Source organism: Phlebotomus papatasi, chromosome 4 (genome assembly GCF_024763615.1).
Source record: "Phlebotomus papatasi isolate M1 chromosome 4, Ppap_2.1, whole genome shotgun sequence".
Taxonomy (NCBI): Eukaryota; Metazoa; Arthropoda; class Insecta; order Diptera; family Psychodidae; genus Phlebotomus; species Phlebotomus papatasi.
In genome coordinates, this window is record NC_077225.1 from 3608522 (window position 1) to 3631734 (window position 23213).

General features: G+C 37.3%; 2 protein-coding genes across 2 annotated transcripts; both read right to left on the bottom strand.

Annotated features, from left to right (window-relative positions):
- Window positions 1–520: 520 nt before the first annotated feature.
- Window positions 521–4543, bottom strand: LOC129808540 (uncharacterized protein K02A2.6-like). Its single transcript, XM_055858319.1, has one exon. It carries the CDS (start codon window positions 4541–4543, stop codon window positions 521–523), a length of 4023 nt encoding a protein of 1340 aa, XP_055714294.1.
- Window positions 4544–9510: 4967 nt separating this feature from the next.
- LOC129808541 (uncharacterized) lies at window positions 9511–19690 on the bottom strand. Its single transcript, XM_055858320.1, has 4 exons — window positions 19278–19690; window positions 18413–18989; window positions 16322–16460; window positions 9511–9620 (listed from the first exon to the last, which is right to left on the bottom strand). The coding sequence occupies exons 1-4, from the start codon at window positions 19688–19690 to the stop codon at window positions 9511–9513; spliced, it is 1239 nt and encodes a 412-aa protein (XP_055714295.1).
- Window positions 19691–23213: the final 3523 nt, after the last annotated feature.

Sequence of the window (23213 nt, forward strand, 5' to 3'; positions counted from 1 at the left end):
AAGAAATGTTCAAAGAAAAGCATATACCTCCAGAAGAAAGACAATGAACGGCGTAATTTGCAGCATATACAGGAAAGAAAAGAAAATATCGAAAAAAAGGTGAAAGAAAATGATGAAAGGAAAATAAGGAAAAGAAAAGAACGAGAAGAAAATCTCAAAAAAACGGCAAAAAAAAGCGAAGAAAGAAAAATAAAGAAAAGAAAAGAACGAGAAGAAAATCTCGAAAAAACGGCAAAAGCAAACGAAGAAAGAAAAATAAAGAAAAGAAAAGAACGAGAAGAAAATCTCAAAAAAACAGCACGGGTGTAAGAGGTAATCTTGAGAGCACCAACAAGACGATCCAAAGCATTAGGCGTCACTTCGAAAACTGCTTTATTGACATTTCTATAACCTCAATGTTACATCTCCCTTTTTATAGTTAATAATTCAGTTTAATATAATATATAATAAAGTAATTGAAAAGTAATTAGTGGAATTCAAACTTAATGAGTTTAACAATGAAGCAAATGGAAATTCATTTTTAAAGATTCAATCTATCTGGGGGTTTAATTACTCTGCCTGATCGGGTGGTGATCATTGCCGGAGGCACAGGTGATGGCGCAGGATCCGGATGGGATTTGGCTGCTACTGGTGTTGCAGGAGGATCTGATAGAGTCCCTCGCATCTCATTCTCCCTATATAACACTGGTGAACCCATCTCGGGAGTAGTTGGAACGCCGGATGCAATTTCCTCACTCCTGACAGAAGTATTACAACTCGATGAATCTCTAGCAGGTGTTGGTGAAACGGGCAAACTCGCTGCCACTGGAGGCAATATTGGCTTCTCAACTTTTGTCTCATGGAGAAAGTGGCGATTTCTACGGATTAGGCGACCATCATCCAGTTGCACATTGTATGACCTTTCGGTCTGCTGACTTTGAATAGTGCCCGTTACCCTTGCCGTTACCCAAGCATTATCTCTCTCTTGAACCCTGACATGAGTTCCTTCAGCTAACTTGTCGAAAGATTTTGCTCCCACATCTGCATTTTTCTTCTGTCGGTTACGTTGCTCCTGCAGTCGTTCTGAATTGTCTTCGGCGATCTTGGGAACGAGGAGATTGCGATTCATGCACAGGGGATTTCTAGTCTTTCGACTAAAAAGTCTCTCAGCCGGTGACCTCAGTTCGTTCCCAGGAGTGTTTCGTGACATCAATAGTGCCAATTTGATGTCTTGTCCATCTTCGCGGCACTTCTTCAGGAGGTTCTTCGCAGTTTGCACGTAACGCTCTGCTAATCCATTAGAACGTGCAAAATAAGGGCTTGAAACTACGTGTTTGAAGTCCCATTGTTTCCCAAAGTCCCTGAACTCCTTCGACGTGAATTGGGGCCCTCCATCGGTGTGAACTTCCAATGGGATTCCGTGGTCAGCAAACTTATCCTTGAAGAATGAGATCACCGCAGCGCTAGTAGATGATGTCATCAATTTGAAATCATAATATCCACTAAATGAGTCGACTATCAGCAAGTATTCTCGTTTTCGGTGAGTGAAAAAATCGAGAGCGACAATCTCGAAAGGATATTCTGGAACTCTCTTCATCAATACCGTCTCTTTTTGGTTCGATCTTTGGTTTTTCTCACAAACGAGACACTTCTCAATTCTTGCGGTGATTTCAGCAGTCATGTTCGGCCAATACAAGAAATCACGTGCTCGACGCAGCGAAGATTGGATGCCCACATGACCCGCGTGAATATCGTTTATCACTATTTGACGCTCGGTGACTGGTACGACGACTTGGTCCCCCTTGAAAATTATCCCGTCAAGAATGGATAATTCATCGCGGAATGTAAAGTAATTCCTTATCACTTTAGGCACTTCTTCACGACTGTCTGGCCATCCTTCCAGGATTAATTTTCTCAGCTTCTGCAAGGCCGGGTCATTTGCAGTTGCTTGTTGATATCTCTCCAACGCAGCTTCAGTCAAGCAAGTAGCACCATTCACATGTAGCTCTTCAGTGTCCTCTTCGAAATCAGTGCAAATAGAACTACAATCTCTGCTTAAGGTGTCTGCTATTGGAATCCTTGTCCCCTTAACGTATTTCACTGTCAGATCGTAAGCTTTCACATCATGCAGGATCTGCCTCAGACGTAATGGAGCTTTGTTCAACGGCTTTGCAAAAATAGTCTCGAACGGTTTGTGGTCCGATTCCACTACGATTTTGTGGCCCCAAATATAATCATGAAATTTCTGGCAGCCGAACCTGATGGCTCCTGCTTCTTTCTCGATCTGCGGCCAGTTTCGTTGACAATCAGTCAGAGCTTTCGTGGCATATGCTATAGGCCTTCTTTCTTGCATTAAAACGGCTCCAAATGCATTTGCGGAACTGTCAACTGACAATACCATTGGCTTGTTTACATCGTAAAATGCCAAAACTGGGGGATTCTTGAGAAAATTTTTCAGTTTCAAAAAGGCACGTTGTTGATGCTCAGTCCAATCCCACACGGGATCTCCTTTCAACAACTCTCGCAATGGCGCTGTGTGCTCTGACAGATTTGGGATAAATTTTCCAACGTAAGTAATCATCCCTAAAAATCTCTGCAGTGATTTTTTGTCCGTAGGCGCCTTCAGTCTGTCAATAGCTTGCAATTTTTCCGGATCTGGGCTCAACCCATCAGCCGAAAGAATGTGTCCTAGGAACTTCACAGATGTTTGGTTGAAACAACATTTTTCTTTGTTCAGCTTCAAGCCATTTGAATCCAGAATTCTAATGACTTTTTCAGTGATCTCTTTCAACTTATCAAGGGGGATCAGAATGTCATCCATTGATACTTCCACTCCTTCAATGTTTCCTACGAGATCGATCATAACTTTCTGGAACACTTCAGGTGCTGAACACAGTCCAAACGGCATCCTTAAATATCTGAATCTTCCCCATGGTGTAGCGAATGTGCAGAGCTTCGATGTCTCTTCTGACAAACGAATTTGCCAAAAACCCTTTTTGCAATCCAAAATCGTAAAATAACGACTTTTTGAGACATTCGCGGCCACTTGATCTATTCCTGTCAGGGGATAGTGTCTCCTCTTAATATTCTTATTAACATCAGTGAGGTCAATGCGAATTCTAATTTTACCTCTTCGCCTGACCACCACCATGGGAGAGACTGCGTCTGTGGCTTCATTCTCCTTCACCGTAACTTTGTCATCCACCATCTTGAAGACCTCTTTCTTCGTTTCTTCCTTATCGGCAAAGGGAATATTTCGGGCTGGATGGATAACAAATTTGGGGTTATCAACCAATTCTGCATTATACACAACATTCTTCACTGTACCTAGGCCTTCAAATACGTCCTCTTTAACCTCAAAGTGATCAATTCTGGCGATTAATCCAGCTTTCACTACAGACTTCCCATCAATGATGCAGCTTCTGTCGCCCTTTACTACTTGAAACCAGAGAGGGATCATTTTCTTCCGAATTCTACACGTCAATAGGACCCTTCCATGCACTGGTACGTGACCTCCGTTGAATGCGATTAGCCTCTTGACTCTCGATGGCATTATTTCGTAATCACTCAATTTCTGGAGCGCGGTCTTTGTGATTACATTGCACTGGGCCCCAGTATCAATTTTTACACGATTTTTCACTTTTTGGACTGCCATGACACTTTCCCAGCAATCTTCTTTGCCGCGACCGCGACTCAGCGAATGCACTTTAAGCGAAAACTGTTCAGCATCGCTATCTTCGTCACTCGAGCTTTCGCTCTCCTTTTCGAGCTGCTTCACTTTTTTCTTTCTATTTTTGCATACTGATGCGAAATGGCCCTTATTCCCACACTTATTACACTTTTGGCCAGAAGCTGGGCACTTTCGGAGTCCATGTTTGTAATTACATTTGTCACAAACAACCTCTTGAGCAGTCTTCTTCGAAGAACTTGCATTCCCGTTTCTAACAGTGTACACTTCACTCTCAGTGTTTTTGGAACATCCAGGATTATTCTTGTCCATCGATTTCGCATGCTCAGCTGCTTTTTCCATTCTTTTACACGTCGCGATCGTTTGTTCGAGAGTCAAGGAAGACTTTCGCAGAAGTTCCTCCCGAATCGCACTAGACTTCAAGCCGTGAATCAATTTGTCACGAATCAATCTGTCTTTTGCAGTTGCCGGAAAAGTGCACTTATTTGCTTGCACCTTGATTCTCGTGATGTACTGCTCAATACCTTCTCCATCATCCTGAGTGGTCGTGTAAAACTTATAGGACTCATACACTTCATTTTCGCTGGGTGCAAAGTACTCTCGGAACTTCTGTCTAACCAAATTGAGGTTAGATTTTTCCTCATCCGACAATCCAAAATTGTCGAATTTATCCTTTACGGCACTTCCTAAAGCGCTCAGAAAGACAGCAACTTGGATCTTGGGGGCGAGTTTTTCCAATTCTATTGCGATGGAGTACCATTGGAAAGCATTTTCCCACGCCTCCCATGCGGCCTTGTTGTTGCTGCTCAATTCAATCGGTGGGGGCGGTTTCACAGGAATCCTTCTTGATTCTTCATTAGATCCAACGTTTCCCATCGTGTTCGGTGTATTTTCGTTTGGCATGGTCCACTTCTGACACCATGTAAGAGGTAATCTTGAGAGCACCAAAAAGACGATCCAAAGCGTTAGGCGTCACTTCGAAAACTGCTTTATTGACATTTCTATAACCTCAATGTTACAACGGGAAAATGAAGAAAGGAAAATAAAGAAAAGAAGAGAGCGAGAAGATTATCCTGAGAAAGTAGCAATGGAAAGCGAAACTCGAAAGAGGAAAAAACAAATGGAACGTGAAAATAATCATAAAAAGAAAGCATTAGAAAATGCAATCAGAAAAAAGTCGTCAAGAAAAACTAAAGAATCCAAAAGTAAGAAAACTTGATAATATCCTTAGAAAAATTGATGAAATTGATGAAAAAATGATTTATTTGAGAAAGTTGTGCCCAAGAAGCGCTCACTCATCCCGCCTTTTACCACCCCCTGGATTGACAATAACGTTGTGTCACTAATTAAGCGCAGAGATTTTGCATACAAGAAATGGAAGCGATCTGGTTGTACAAGCGATCATGTTAATTTTAAGCGCCTACGAAACAAAGTGCGTAACCTTATCAAAAATCGCAAAAAGAAGCACTTTAATAGTTGCCTAAATCCAAAGCTTCCCCCAAAAACTCTCTGGAGCAACATTAAGAAACTAGGTTTGCGCCCTTCTGTTTCACCTAGTGATAGTTCTTCCGTTACTGCTCATGAATTGTGTACATTTTTCTCCTCTTCTTCCGCTGCGACTGTGGCTTCCCCTTCTCTTCCCCTCGCGCCCAGGGAGGGTTTTAGCTTTAGCTGCGTCTCGCAAGCAGACGTCGTTCATGCTATCTCCCGTGTCAGGTCAAGTGCCGTTGGGTGTGATGGCGTTTCCCTTGACTTCTTAAAAATTCTTCTCCCGGTGATCACTCCAGTGCTCACTAATATCTTCAATTACATCCTTACAAGTTCAACTTACCCGGATACTTGGAAGCGGGCCCTTGTGGTTCCAATTCCCAAAATTTCTAATCCCAAATCTCCTTCTGACTTTAGACCTATTAGCCTTCTCCCTGTCCTTTCAAAAGCTTTTGAATTTATTCTGCATGAACAAATCTCTCAACATCTGACTGACAATGGCTTTCTCTGTGATTTTCAATCGGGTTTCCGAAAAGGTCACAGTACTACCTCCGCACTTCTCAAGGTAAATTATGACATTTCTTCAGCTATTGACCGTGGTCGTTTTGTGATTCTAGTTCTTCTGGATTTCACTAAGGCCTTTGATAGTCTTCCTCACAACCTCCTTTGCTACAAGTTGTGTAGTCTCTTCAAATTTTCTTCTTCCGCTGTTGCCCTTATTCAATCCTACTTTGCTGGTAGGTCACAAATTGTAAAATTTGGTGACAACAATTCACCACCTGCATTCCTAAGCAAAGGCATTGGCCAAGGTTCAATACTCGGCCCTCTTTTATTCTCCCTTTTCATCAATGATTTACCTTCAATTTTGTTAAATTGCCTATTCCATCTCTATGCAGATGACCTTCAAATCTATGTGGATGGTGATCCTACCAGTTCCTTGGGCGCCTTTGTACATATGAATTCCAACCTTTCTAATATTGAGCACTGGGGAGGACCGGTTTGGGCGGCCGGGTGATAAAGACGTGTCTTTGTGCGAGTGATTAGTATTTTATGTGAAAATTAAGTGTATCTTGTTGATTTTGCATAGGTTTTTGTGCAATAGGCCAACAGTGGATACAGTGAATACACCTGTGTTGTGGAACCTCGGGGAAGGTGCTCTTTTTGAGCGTAAAAAGGGATTTTGTCTGCGTTTTCTCTGTCAATTCGCGAGGAGAATTGTTGTGATAGCGGTAATTGTGGGGCCTCTCACAATTGAACACCACAAGTCACACAATTGTCTAACTTCTGGCGTTTTAGAGATATATGCAAGACAGAGTTCTTTCCTTTCTTTGAGTTTATGTTCATTAAAGTGCTATATCGTATGTCTTTTACATAAGACAACGAAGGACAACGTCGAAATCCGGGCACTGGATTTTGAGGAAAGCAGGAGCACCTCATATGCGGAGGAAGGGAGACTGGACAGCCAGTACATGGACTCTTTGGTAGGCGTATTGCTTCCAGGTAAGAGTCTGTTTGTCCAATTGTCCCTACCGCTGAAGGATGTTTTCACTCACATGAAAGAATCCTTACCGGTTAACAGTGATTTAAAATTTATAAAATTAGTGAATTTACAAAGTGCAGTCGTGGAAAAGTGGTGGAAAAGTCATGTAGTGTCGATGGGTAAAACACAGAAGGGGAAACCTTTCAATTGTTTTTATCGGCACAGTACCGTCCCACACTTTATGGCGCACCAAAAAAGTTTTATGATTTTTGCATGTGTGTTCGAAATTTTCCAAGCTGATACGGAGATCAGATACTTTTTCACTCCTAGCGGAAATTTTGGACCACTTATAAAATCTAATTGTTATACTATTAATCATGATTAATAAAAATAAAAATGATGAAATTCTTCTCCTGCAGGGTAATATGCATCGTTCACGGGATGCCATGGCATGTGTCTGTCAGGAGATATCCACGGTGAAAAATTGCATATTACTCCTGCAGGAACCATGGACTTTTAAGGGTCATGTTAGGGGTATTGATATGAAATACGGAAAATTTTTACATGCAGAGGGGGTGGATAAAGTGCGTGCCTGCATTTTTGTTTCCCGAAACATTAATGCAACGTTTTTGCCGCAGTACAGCGGCAAAGACATCACCACAATCGAGATTGTGCAGACGATACAAGGGAAGAAGCTGAATATCATAGTTTCTTCAGTGTATCTGCCATACGATTCCAAAGATCCTCCCCCTTCAGCTGAATTAAAAAAAGTAGTAGAATTCTGCGAAAATAATAATTTTGAATTGATTATTGGAGCTGATGCTAACTCTCATCACATAGTGTGGGGTAGTTCCGATATCAACAACAGAGGAAGTAATTTATTAAATTATATTTCAAAACATAATCTTGAAATTTGCAACAGAGGTAATAAACCTACCTTTGTCATTAAAAATAGACAGGAAGTTATAGATGTAACACTATGTTCTTTTAACTTACTGCCCTTTATAAACGGATGGCACGTATCCGATAAGGAAACCTTGTCGGATCATCGTTGGTTGATATTTACATTGAAACCTGATGAAATCGTGCAAAAGTCTTATAGAAATCCAAAGAAAACAAATTGGGCCATTTTTAATAAACTGTTGGATAAAAAACTTTCAGAGATTGACCAATCATCAGTCAAATGTGCAGATGATGTCGAACTGAAAGTTAATCTTTTAACAGAGGCTTTTAAAAATGCTTTTGAGAACGCATGTCCTTTATCTCATACCAAAGTTGGTAAACCACATTGGTGGAATGAGGAATTGGATATGATCAAAAGCACTATTCGTAGAATGGAAAAATTAGCAAAGAAAATTAACACAGAAGAAGCATTTCATATAATGCATTCTGCAAGACAGATTTATAAAAAGCAAATAAGAAAATCAAAACGTATTGCAAAACGTCTCTTCTGTGAGAGTATTGAATCTACCATGGAGACGGCAAGGATCAAAAAGGTCTTTGCTGGTAAATCCCAAGGTTTAGATCGTACTCTCAGAAAACCGGATGGGAACTTTTGCAAAAATAACTCAGAATCGATAAATTTGCTAATTGAGACGCACTTTCCTGATAGCACTCTCTCTATTAATTCTGAGAATGTGGTGAAGGAGTATAGTGCGGCTGATCATAATTGGCAAATTGCTAAAGATATCGTTTCTGAGGATAAAATACTTTGGGCTTTTAAAAGTTTTAAGCCGTTTAAATCAGCGGGAATAGATGGCATCTTTCCTGCCTTATTTCAAAGAATTACGTATAGTAAAAAACTTTTCCTGGAGCTGTTAAGGGATATTTATACAGCCTGTCTTGCTTTAGGTTACATCCCTAGTTTATGGCAAGAAGCCAAAGTTGTGTTCATTCCCAAGCCTGGAAAAGCAGATTATAGTGAAGTTAAATCATATAGACCTATAAGTCTCACGTCCTTTCTGCTTAAAACCTTAGAAAGGATCTGTGAGAGATTTCTTAAGGAAAATATTTTAAAAACTAATCCACTGCATCCTAGTCAACACGCGTACAGATCGGGCAGATCCGTAGAAACCGCGTTACATAGTGTAGTGGGTAGAATTGAAAAGGCCTTGTCCTATGGTGAACTATCATTAGGAGCATTCTTAGATATTGAGGGTGCTTTCGACAGAGTAGGCCATGATATTATAAATAAAGCAGCTGAAAGAAAGGGTATACCTGAAACAGTTAGAAGATGGCTATCTGCTCTTCTAACTAACAGGAAAATAAGCGTTACAGTTGGAGATCAAACGGTTAATGCCTCTATTCATAGAGGCTGTCCACAGGGAGGGGTATTATCACCCCTTTTGTGGAGCTTAGCCGTTGAAGATCTCCTTGAAACGCTTAATGATAATTATTTTTTCACAGTTGGATACGCTGATGATATCACAATTGTTTTATGCGGTATCGATTACGAAACAATTTGTGGTAGAATGCAAGCGGCGTTCCGACATGTTGAAGAATGGTGTCAAGGCACTGGTTTAAGTGTCAACCCAAAAAAAACCAATTTGGTACTTTTCACGCGTAAAAGGAAAGTTAAAATAACTAAAAAACCTATCTTATTTAATAATGAAATCGATCTTAAGGATGAAGTCAAATATTTAGGCTTGATCCTTGACAAGAAGCTTATTTGGAATAAACATTTGGACGAAAAAATTGACAAGGCATTTCGCAGTTTTTGGCAGTGCAGATCAATTATAGGAAAAACCTGGGGTCTATCACCAAGAATGGTGTATTTTATATATACCGTGATGATCAGGCCTATTGTGACGTATGGAGCTGTAATTTGGTGGCCTAGGGTGAATTTGCAATGCGTCAAAGATACTCTAACCAGATTTCAGAGACATATTTGCATCGCAATCACGGGTGCTATAAGATCGACTCCAACAGCTGCTTTAGAGATACTATTAGGTTTACCGCCTCTTCCACTTTTCATTGAAATGGAAGCTGCAAAGGGGGCTTTAAGATTACGCGATCTCGATTTGTGGACACTGAAAGGCAGTGTTGTAGGGCACTGTTTGGCCTTGAAAGAGATATCTAACAAATATCCTTTTCTAGAAATGCCTAGTGACTCTACATCACCAGAGTGTTTCGCTGAGATCCCAAACTGTACTTTATTTTTAAATACAGAAAATTCCTTTCTCTTTAATGCACTGTTATCAGTAGCAGGTGAAGATGACATTAAAATCTTCACTGACGGGTCAGTGCAAGGGGAGAGAGCTGGAGTAGGTTTATTTCGATTAGATACAGGTGATGAATTTTATTTTTCTATGGGAAGGTTCACAACAGTTTTCTTGGCAGAAGTCGGAGCTATTCTGATTGCAACGAATATGTTAGTGAACGAAAATCCCACAGGAAAAAATATTTATTTTATCTCTGATAGCAAAAAGGCACTTTCTTCGCCATATCAGGGTATTATAACATCTAAAATTGTTAAGGAGATCAGGGCTAATCTTTGTAGATTAGCAGAGAATAATAATATTATTCTTCTGTGGTGTCCTGGTCATAACGATATTCTAGGAAATGAAATAGCAGATAAACTCGCGAAGATTGGTGTATATCAGGACTTTATAGGCCCTGAACCAGTCTTGGGAGTTGAGAAAGAATTACGGAAAGATTACTTTCAATATATTACAGGATTAGAGCATACAGCACTTTGGAATAACGTAAAAGGCTGTAGTTTCGCGAAATCCGTAATAGATGGATTAGATTTAAATAGATCTCAACTCTTGTTAAATCTTAACAGGGGGAATTTGAGGGTTATTATAGGAATTTACACAGGACACTGGCTAAATTCACATCTTGCAAAGTTGGGTGTAGACGTTACCTCAGCTTGCAGGGGCTGTGGAGAGAGTCTGGAAACAGTAGAACACATTTTATGTTATTGTTCCAAATTCTCAAGCCAGAGAATTCAGATCTTTAAGAAAGAAGTGCTGACACTGGAGGATATCAAAAGAGCGGCAGCTCAGGATATTCTGCAGTTCAGCCACGTTTTAAAAGAATTGGAGTAAGGTTTGTTGGGTAGACATAAGGGGCTCAAATAGAGCCTAGGTGTCTGCAGCCCACAGATCGTACCATGCTCCCTATACAATCTATCTAATCTTGAGCACTGGGCGTCTTCGAATGGTTTGCTTTTAAACCCGAAAAAGTCTCAAGCCATCGTTATTTATAAGAGAACAGCTTCTTTTGATTTTTATCCTCTACTCCTTCACGGAGAAATTATTCCCTTTGTTGATCAGGTAAAAAACCTTGGAGTAATCTTCAATTCCTCTTTGTCTTGGTCAGATCATGCAACATCAATTTGCCGTAAGGTCAACTATTCTTTGTACACCCTTCGACGCTTCCGGGACATCACACCTTATGACACTCGCTTGCTCCTCGCGAGAGCGCTTCTTCTTCCTTTCTTCAACTACGGAGCAAAACTCTTCTTTTCGGCGGATAGTGACACCATCCGTCGTCTAACAGTTTCTTTCAATAATTGTGTCAGGTATATCTGTGGCTTAAATCGCCGGGACCATATCACTCCCCATAGAAATGTATTAGGTGAGATTCTTAACAATCTCACCTACTATAATCCTAACAAAATTTCATGTCCTCCGATCGCGCTCAAACTTGGCCAAAATGTGTTTCGCCACTTCCTGATCACGAATATATGGGGGGCTAAGTTACGTTCCCGGCCGGCCGGCCGGTCGGCCGTCCGGCCGCTCTTTGGAGCTTAATAGCTCCTAAACTAAAAAAGATATCGACTTGCGGTTTTCGGCAAAGGTTATATATCGGGTGAAAATTGCAACATGGTGCATTGACCCCCCACCCCCCACCCCTCCTTCCGACATTTTGAAGACCCCTCTTTTTTTGTTTTCTCAATAGCTCCGCCCCTATGGCATCGAGCGGGCTCAAATTTTAGTATGTTATAGCTGGGCCTTAGAGCTTTCCATCAATACCAAACTTAAGGTCCCCCGACCCCCCTGACCCGAGCTATAAGGGTCCAAAAAAATTTTCTTAAAATGGCCATAACTCCGGTTCTAATTGTCAGAATTTAAAAAATGAGGGCTTTTTGGAAAGCTCTCGTGAAATGCCACTTCCTCTTCTAACATCGCAAGTCCATAAAACCACCGCTAGGGGCGCTATTATTAAAAAGAATTTTTTTAAATCTTAAAAGTTAAATAACTCAAAAATTCCTTAAGCGATCGGGCTGAAATTTTAGTATGTTGTAGCCGTTGATTATACCTATCAAACAAAAAAAACCTTAAGTCGATCCATAACCCCTGACCCGAGCTATTAGGGGTCAAAGTTCGAACATTGACCGGCCTCTATCTCCGGTTCTAATTAACATATCGACATAAATTTTACCTTTTTGGTTTCGTCTCGATGAGCACTTTCAGATGGAAGTTCAAAAAGTCACTACAGGTGGCGCTGTGATAGCGTCAAAATTCATCGAAATTCAAAGTCACTTTTCTCAAAAACGGCATTGTGCAAGTTAATGAAATTTTAGTATGTTGTACTCCAGTCTAGGACGTTTCCAAAATGGTGCGTATGTGCGCTGTGGTTTCAATAGAACCGGAGATATGAGGGGTCAAAGTTCACAAAATTTAAAAAATCATATCTCCGGTTCTATGTGACCGATTTTGATGAATGAGGGCTTAAACGAAAGATCTCACCAAATACTACAACTTTCTAGAACATTTGAACTTCGTGGGACCAACACCAGGGGCGCCACAGTCAAAAAACGAATTTCAATATCACATAACCTCAATTATCTCGACTGTCGCTAAACCGATTTTGATGATTACTTCAACATAATTGTAGAGGACATTTGTCTCTACATTTCGTCCATACATCATTTTCCGCTCAGACTACGCTATCACTCCGATTTTGCCGTTTAAGTGTGAAAAAATTGATTTTTCCCATAATAACGCTTTGAAATCACTCAGATGCCAATTTGACTGCCTCTACTCCACCAAGACACTTAAAATAGGGTTTTAAATGGAAAATCCGACAGAATACAACAATTCTTTGATATAGTTGAAGTTCAACAAATGACTACTTGGGGCACTCTGATGGATGAAAAAACGAGTTAAGAAACAAAAAACCTCGATTATCTTGGCTTCTGAGTAATCGATGAGTTCAAGTTCTACGGAAAAATTATAGAGAACATTCTGGTCTACATTTCACCCATATAACACTTTTCTGTCAGTTCATCCAAATCCTTGATATTTTGGTTTAAATACAAAATTTGTATAATTTCACGAATTTTATTCAAGATAACTGAATGGCGTCTCCCTACTTCAGCATCAAATCGAATTTGCATGCACTCCGAGTTAGCTCACGTTAAGAATCTCACCTACATAAGCCGGTTAGGATTATCTGTCCCTTTATTGGCTGTGACCTTACTTCACACTTAAACTTAAGAGCTGTGCTCTTTCTATTTAATTTGTTAATATTTGGGTGTCCTCAGTACCTATCGAGTCTTCTGGTTAGGGGGGGCTCGGCCAGGGTTCGGGGACTCATAGTGCCTAAGGTCAGGAGTGATTGTCTTTACCGGTCATTATTTGTAAAGGGCGTAGTTATTTTTAACTCCGTTCCAAGTGATCTGCGTAGGTCTGCAGATGGCATCCGACGCTTTTTCCAGGCTGAATCTTAAGAGAACACTTATTGGATTTTTTTTTTCTTATTTAATTTTCATTTTCCTTTCTTATACTATTGTAAATCGTTCTTTTATTTTTCTTTTTCCTGCTTTTTGCTGCTGTTTTTTAACTTCTTTTTCTTTCTTTTTTCTTTATCACAATTGTAAGAGGGATGAACCCTATTTTTGTGATTGAATAAATATTACTACTATATTAAATATTACTAAAAATTAGATACGAAAAATTAATGCATGGTACGTTATATAAAAATCCAAAATCATTCACTGTATTAATAAATAAAAAATTTAATAACAAAAAAGTCAGGTGTATATCAATAAGACTACAGCCATTTAAAAGGATACGTAGAACAAAGGGAAAGGATATTTCCATAAATAGAAAAACATCCAAAATATTGAGGACAAAATGCAATGCTAAAGAAAATCATAATACATATGAATATCAAGTATATAATTTCAGACAAAAACTAAAGCATAATCTTCAAAAAAGTATAAATAATATTAATAGAGCAAAAAATAATACTATTTTAAATTTTCTTGGGTGAAAGAAAGAAGTACCTGAATATATTTGTGCCCAGCGAGCACCAAATGCTAAGCTTTTTCAAATCAGCTGAAAACATATATTTTTTCAGCTGAGCTCTGCTGACCTCGAAGTTACACTAGCGATCGCAGTGGAAATTAGTCAAAGTTATTCTTTTTCCCCAATCGAGTGAGAGACTTTAATGCACTTGGTTTTTGTCTTTGCTGAGTTGAGTAGAAGCTAAGGTTAACCATTTCCATTATTACAATTTTATGATTCTTACAATAACCACATTCGACATTAAAAAATAAAGCAAAAATTTTAAAATTCACAAAAATTTAAAAAAATCATATTTATAATATATTTTGGATAATATGTATTCTTAAACCTTTTCCGACCAATAAATTTAATTTTTTTTTGTCTAATTTTATCAAATGAATTCATTTATAAAAAAATATACTACACCTAAATTAAAATTGCATTGCCAAGAATTCTTGTCCGCTGTGATTTTAGAAAATTAATAACCCAAGAAATTCTTGGGAATTCTTAAGATATTTTGATATTTAATGAATTCTAAATTCGAGAAATATTGAAAAAACTTCGGAACCTCATGGAAATACCAAGAAGATCAAGAACATATAGAATTTAGAGCCTCTATAATTTTTATTTAATGGTATACACAGTCTACTCAAAATTGTTTGAAATGATTTCCAACAAATTAGCATATTTTCCTGACTTTAAAGGTATTTAAAAACTCTCTTCTAAAAAATATAAATGCATATCATTTTAATTTAAAAAATGAATCATCAAATTGAATAAATTTTTCATTTAAAAAAGAATACGTACAGTATTAAAAAAACAATAATTTTTGTTTTGTTATTTTACCACGAAAATAAAAGTAGTTTTTTGCGCAAAAATGCGCTTTAGAAAATTTATAATCGAAAATTTATAAATAGAAAAGTGCAGCATATACATGCATATGCATCGTGCACGGATCATACATTCATTTCACTTGTAAAATATAAAACATTTTATAACATAAAAAAATATATATATTTTCCGCATTTGCCGCAACAAACAAAAACGCTTTTATGTAATTTTTTCAACTTAAATTGTGATAAAACAATTATATTTTATTTTGTAGTATCCATAGAAATTTTTTTGTAGTAATTTTAAAAGGCATTATTGAACTAATTAACTCTTTCCGGACCGCAGCATATACTGTAAGCCAATTTCACTTTTTTTTTTTTGAATCAAAAATATCTTTGCTCAGAAATTAATTGAGGTCCTACAAAAAAATATTTTACATTTAGACATCCTTATAGTTTGTAATCATTCACAAGAATAGGATTTTTATCAGTTCTTAATAATTTAAAAAAAAAACATTGTTTTTCACAAAGTATTCATATGCTGCTTTGTGTACTCAGAGTCCCAAAAGAGGCGAAAGAGTTAAGTGGGGGAGTCACAACTTTTAAATGGATTTTTTTTAAATGCATTTGCAACTTTATTTACCATAAAAAAGTTAAAAAAGTAGAAAACTCCTGTTTCAAGATCAATTACAATAGTTGTGACCGACTGTGAGCATAATACATCAATGGCTGTACCAGGAAAGATGCCAATAATTAATTGCGAAAATTGAGGAAAATATGCTTTTTGCAAAAGAAAAAACATATTTTTCATAAATAATGAATAATTTTATAACCCCCGACTGAATATTTGCTCAGAAAAAAATTTTTTTTTCTCGGGAAAATAATGACGCAATTCACTAAAAAATGCAACATTTTTGGTCGGGAGTATGTTTAATACATCTATTAGACCGTTCTCTATAGGCAGCATACCGCAGCATAATTCCTATAATAATATAAGTAATAAAAATCGTGATTATAATATCCCCCAAGTTGATAAATAATTTCAGGGGAAATTCCAAGTTCATTTTGACATTTTGAGAGAAAAAGAAAAAAAATGAAAGAGAAAATTTGCTGCTAAATGCTTCCTGGCACCATCTACCGGCAGTATTTAGTTCTGCCATCATCCACTGCGAGCGCTAAACAGTGCCATTTTTATGTATATGCTTAGCACTTTTTGTTCGAGAGCTGCTGATTGGCCAGCAGACCGATTCAGCAAAAAAATGCTGAAAATCCTATTTTATTCTGCTAACTGTGCTCGCTGGGTGGTTGCTGTGAAGGTTTGCTATTCAAACGTTCTGTTAGGGAATTAAACGTTGAAAGATGTAAATATTCTGATAAAAATTATTTAAATGAAATTTTGATTATATCAAAATATTGCTGCATGACTTGTTTAAATTTTTTAAATAAAAACAAATCACCAACTTTAGCAATTAAAAATTGACTCTCGTTTCCAGAAGTGCCAGAGTGCATTAGCAAATTAACTGATCTCGAGAAAAGAATGGTTGCTCCATTTATAAATTTTATGGAAATACGTGAATTAAAAAAATATGTATTAAATCCTCAGAAAGGGCTGAAAGGCAGCGTAGTACATATTCCCGTTGAAGTAAATAATATGACAAGTGTTTTACCGAGAACATTTGACAACATGTCAACAGTTCAAGTAAAATTAAAAAGACACATTGATCACAAATCACATTATATGTTCGAAACTGTAAGACCTGCCATTGTAATAGAAGCTTTACAATATTTGGAGTGTATTCCATTATATAAACAATTCAATATTAAAATTGACAAAAATTATATCAATTATATGAAAAATACTGAAGAAATTGAATTCATCGTTGACCAAGATGATAATGACAAAATTAAATCAGTATATAGTGTGGAAACACAAATTGACAAACATCTTTATAATCATGTCAAAGATATATATAGCATAGATACACAATTAGATATCAACATTGAAAAAAATATTCCAGTTGCCAATTGTGATATCAAACGTCATGAAATTGATACACAAACCCAAGAGATAAAAGGTAGCGAAATTGACCAAAAAATTCAATCCATTTATAGTAAGGATACACAGGTTGATATTCAATTTAAAAATCATATCAACAGTATTACTCATATGCCATTAGAAAATAAAATACAAAATGAAATTTATAATATAATTGATACGGATACAAAACTTCATAACGATGAAGGAGATCCCCAGAATAATGAAATTATATGCTCAAACAGTATAGATTCACGACTTCAAATTCAAACTAAAAATAATAATGTTTCAAACAAGTATGCTCAAATGATTCCAATTCAGCCAAGTGATCCTAAAATCGAAAAAATATGTTTATCTGAACAATATAGTATTGAATATAACGGAATTTTTAAAGAAATTCTTAATCCTTCGGAATATCTTCAAGATATACATATAAATTTATTTATGGAAATGGCGAATAAAACTTTTCCAAATTTCATGCAGAGCGTTTTACTTATGCTTTCAGAATATTTGTTAGAACACGTTATTCAAATTGATGAATCAAGTAGATGTGTTCAAATAGTCTTTTTGGAACCAAAAGGACTTTCAGATATTGGTAATTGGATAACCACTTTGTACGATGAGGGTAATATATATGTGTATGATTCTCTAGGTTGGAATAGACTGGACGAAAAATCTACAAGATTTTTATCAAAATTATACGCAGAAGCAATGAAAGCTGGTCGTATAACATTTCCAAAAACTAATCAGCAAATCGACGGTACCTCTTGCGGAATTCACGCTATAGCTAACAGTATAACACTTTTAAATAATATAAATCCTAGTAATATCATTTATGAAAATACAAAACTACGGAGACACTTGTACAATATATTTAATAGTGGTAGAATAACAATGTTTCCAACGACAGTACCTAATGAACATAATAGCAATGAAGACATTATTTATATGGATTTAAGTAATATTGAAAATAGTAATAATGATAACTCAAACAAAATTTCAATCAGAAATAATGAAAATTTGAACGTAATTTTAAATCCTATGGAGTATATTAATGATTTTCACGTGGATCTATTTAATTGTATTGCAAACAGACAATTTAACAATAATATAATGCAAAGCACTTTGTATGTGCGAACTGCAAATGGTGTTAATCGTGTAAAAAGTATATCAGAAAATAATAGGAACATACAATTACTTTTTTTGAAACCTCAAAACGGTTTAAAAATTGGTCTGGTAAATGCGCCTCGAGTGGGTCAGTGGATAGAGCAGGGGCTCTGTGACTGCGAGGTCGTGGGTTCGTGGCTGAGCGGCAGCAGAAAAAAGATTTTTCATGCCATATCGGCTTCGAATTCGTCCAGTGAATGAATGATAGTATTGTCAATGGTGCATATTGGCAAAAAAGTGAACCGCCTAAAAACAATAGAGGCTGGTACGAAAACGAGTTTCGATGTGAAAGTGGTACTTCAATCGATACAAATATTCGCTGTCACTGATCCCAAACACACACCGAGAAGGGATGCTGTGATATAGTAACGGCACTGATTGTCCACACAGAGCTGCGATATAGAGCGGCTACCCGTATCGGGGGATAAGATAGAATAGGAGTGGGGAAGTATAAGGGGCCCAATTGGTGGCCTGGATGCATCGGAATATCCGAAATGGAGAACTGACCCCTGGCATGATGATGTTGACCAGTGAATGTGCATTCACCTCTATACACTGATAAGCATTTGCTGTAATACAACGCTCCAAAGGTATATTATTCTTTCGGAGCCATCGCCTCCAGTAACGGAAAGCAAATAATGCAAACCAAATGTCGTAGAGACGAGCACTTGGTGAAATATTTGGCGCATCAAAAGAATTTCTAATCAGACGCATGAGGTTGAGATAAAACACAGTGCCATCGCTACCGGGGACATTATTTTTTAGAGCTGTGATCAATTTTTCGTCAATTAACTTTTCCGCAATTTTATAATTCATGTGGTCTTTTGTCTGAATTTCACTCTGTGTTATTCCGTGCTCGGACACATTGCTGGACTCAATTAATTGAAGCAAATGGGCTGAAGTTATTTGTATGTCGCCCAATGTCATCGGTTCTCTATACAAGAGACGATTTTTCAACTTTCCACCAATATGTACAGTATCTTGCACACAATTAATTACAGGTGGGGATGAATTACCTGTGATGGGATGCAATCTATTGTGAGTAAGATCTGTGATATTGGACCCCTGAGACTGATAAATGTACCTGTGGTGAGAATAAGTGTGGTTAGAGCATGGGGCTCGGAGGGCAAGTTTTCGAGAATCCTCCGTGTTGCCAATCCACAGGAACTTGCGCAGGAAATTGTGAATGAGTACCACCAGCAAACTTTTAACAAACTCTTTAATATGAAATCCAACAGTTTTTAAGAACGATAATAAAGATATTTTTAGATATTTCGCGAGACAATATTCAATGTGGTTGACTTTCATGAGAGCTGAGCGAAGAGAGAGTCAGAGTTGAAGATTTTACAAAAATTCTTTACAAAAATATAACCCGGCTGGACGCGCGTAGTGTTTTCGTATGCTGTTCATATGTTGTTCAGCAACAACAGGCTTGAGCGTTCCGTTGAAAAAATCCCAACCACAAAAATCGTCCAAGAAAGGCAGCTCAGTAGGAATGTTGCCGGAAATTCTCATTGCTTTTAAAAGTCGCGAGTCCCCATCAGATGAAAATCCGAGGACCTCGATACCCAATTGCCGAAGACGTAACACGATAAACTCCCATCGTCTCATCACTGATTCATAGTTGAACTTTTGGTCTGTTCCGTAAGCCATGAGAACAAATGACGGTGAATTAATGCTCAAAGGTCGTGCCATTACAACGTTGATCTGGCTAGCAACTGTTTTTTCCACAGAACGCTTCACGTCTCTGGCTGAATATACCTTGAATTCATCTTTTATAGGCATACCTTAAACAAATCATTTTTTCTTTTTAATATTTATATACAAGAATACAGTATTATGTAACAACAACTTAATTAATATATGGAGATATGTATTTTATTAATAAAAAATAAAAATAGCCTTGTTTTATAGAAATTTATGTCATTTCAGAAGAATAAAGCGTGTCCCAAATTTAAATTGCAAGTTTTGGACATGAAGTTAGTCACAATAGGAATTGAGTTTTGTTTTGATTTTTTTACGTTTCAGGAGAATTTCGTCAGCTTTTCATTTCTGAAAGAAATATTGAAAAAGTTTGTGTTTTGGCTGAGAAAAGTGATAAAAATGGAGAACCTACGCAAATTGATCATGGACGGACATGTACCTAAAGAATCCAAAAGCAAAATATTTTAAAATCGGAAGGATTACCGGAAAGTGTCCATTCACGGTGCGAAGGGTTATATTACGCTTCAAGGAACTCAAGGCTGTTGTTCGCTTTCAGTCAGAGATGTGGGCAAAAAGTTAAGTATCTCCAAGAGCTTAGTGCAGAGAATCAAAGAGAATAAAGGATTGATAACGTACAAAGCTCAAGCTGCTCTCCATCGCAAGGACAAGCAGAGGCAAAGTGTCAAAACAAGATCGAGAAATCTGAGTGATCGAGTTTTGAAAGGCTTTCACGGATGCATTTTGATGGACGACGAAACTATCCAAATCCAGATAGCTATCCAAATAATTGATAATATGTGGCAGACGATACAATCACACACACGCATCGGCAAGGACCTATTTATGAAAATCCTCAGATATTGCCTTGAAACCAGCTATTTCGTGTACGAGGATCAGTATTATCATCAAATAGACGGCATGCCAATGGGGGGACCATTATCCCCAGTTATTGCAGATTTGGTGATGGATCATGCTCTTACATCAATCCTGAATACCATTCCAGAAAATGTTCTATGTCTGACAAAGTACGTGGATGATATTTTTTGCCTTATACCACACGAAAAGGTCAATGACACACTGAATGCTTTCAATGGCTTTCATCACAAGCTACAATTCACGGTAGAGACAGAGACGGATGGAGGAATCGCCTATCTTGACACCTATGTCATCAGACAGAACCAACAACTAGAAACAATGTGGTACAAGAAGCCCATAGCCTCGGATAGGATGTTGAGTTACCACTCTAAGCATCCCCTGCAACAAAAAATATCAACAGCCATTGGGCTAATAAAGCGGGTACAAAAACTCACAACAACTAATAGAGCAAACACCAAAAATATAATCTTTAGCAAGTTAAGAGTCAATGGCTATCCGCCGGGCCTTATCAATGCACTCTGGGGAGCTCATTCAACATCGCACTTTGGCAACATTCCCGAAAGTTACCAGAGAATTGATGACATCACCTACAAATCGCTAACATACGTTCCCAGACTGAGCGATTCTATACGACATATATTACAAAAAGAGATAGAGAGTCTTCGAGTCACATTCAAATGCCCGCGAAACAATTCTAGAATGCACACAAACACAAAACAAAAATTAAATCCATTAATGGAAAGCGGGGTAGTATATGCTATCCCGTGTGAATGTGACAAACTTTATATAGGCAAAACCATACAAAGGCTCAAAGATAGAACGAAACAACATGAAAGGACTGTAAAGCATGCTATGAGGAACAGAGAGGAGCAGGAAGCCACAGCATTGGTCACCCATTCAAGGGAACAAAATCATAAATTCCGGTTCGAGGCTGTTGAGATACTGGATAGGTGCAACCACAACAAAAAATTAGAATTTCTCGAGTCATTGCACATTTATCTGACTAAATCTCACAATGTAAACAAAAAAACGGATACACAAGCGATCAGCACGATCTACTCATCCCTGTTGCACAGAGTTAGACAGAGACAAGGGAGGAGGAACAGAGAAGAGGATACCTTCTACAGCTGTGATGAAAGCTGACATCGATCAGCTGATTCATTCTTGGTGGGAAAGCCAATGGTCGAGTTACTGGAGAAGTCTGTGGTGCAAGTGGTGGTAACAAAAGATTGTGACATTTTTTTCCCGAATTTTCCGTGTAAGTGTTTTTTAAGATTGTTATTATTGTTTGTAAAAATATTTTTCAAAAATTGTTCAAAATTTGTTAAAAATGCATTTGTAGACCTGAGGAAGGAGGAAATCTGCCTCCGAAACGTCGTATGAGAGAATAAAGGAGAAGAAAGAACAAAGGTCATCACCGTGTACAATTTTCTTGAAACAAAACTGAGTAAATTGATAGAACATGATGACGGTTATAGTTTTATGAAAACAAATCAACTTACTCCCGCATACTGGGCAGAAAAACAAAATCTCTTAATGACGATGTTTAGACAATTAGGCATTATTTTTAACATTGACCTGTTCAGAAATATATTGGCCAGAATTAATTCAAGAACTTGCTAAAAGTGAAGGCAAGAACCTATCAATTGAAGAAAGAATGTTATTAGATAAAGGAACCAAAACACGCCTTGTGCAAAATGATCCAGTCACTTGTGTCAGATATTTTGAGAATAGGGTTAACAATTTAATGAAAATGCTAAGAATTGACCCAATCACTAATACTGGAAAATGTGGTCTTTTTGGACATTACTTTGTAATTGACTCTTTCCAAAGAACAGAATTTCAAATGAGAGGTAGTCCCCATCAACACATTCTTTTATGGCTCAACAATTTTCCCATATTAAACGAAGAAGATCCCTCGTCTTTCGAACAAGTTATTCAAATTATTGATAGTTTAATTACGTGCCAATATAAGGATCCGGATGAATATCCATATATCAAAAAACAAATGCATATTCATTCAAGTACGTGTTATAAAGGAAAGAAAGAAAAATGCAGATTTAATTTCCCAATCCCACCGCTAGGTAAAACCGAAATTCTAAGACCAGTAGCAAATGAGGATAAGAATCCGACAATATCTAATAAAATGGAGAACTATTATATTAAGATTATGAACTTAACAAAATATTTTTCTAAAAAATATGTTGATATGTCTTTTGATGAAATTTTAGAAAAATTAGAAATGACCAGAGAAGAATATATAATGGCATTGAGGTATAATATCAAACGCACGAGAATGTTTCTGAAACGCAGTAACTTGGAAGTATCAATATCAATGGATATAATGTAGACATTATGGATTGCTTAGAATCCAACATGGATATACAATTTGTTGCTGAAGTTTACGAACTTGCGAAATACGTTGTAGATTATATAAGTAAATCAGAAGCGGGAGTATCAAAAATTTTAAAAGATGTCATGCAAGAAATGAATGTAAAAGGTAATTTCACATTACATCAGAAAATGCGTAAATATTGTAATGGTTTTCTGAATAGTAAATTAGTAGCAGCACCTAAAGCAGCATACTACTGTTTGCAACTACCATTATCACAATGTAGCAGAGGAAATGTTTATATAAATACACGTCCTATTAATGAACGTGTTAGAATCTTGAAAACTCGGAAACAACTTCAAGAATTGCCAACTGATTCAACGGACATATTTGCGG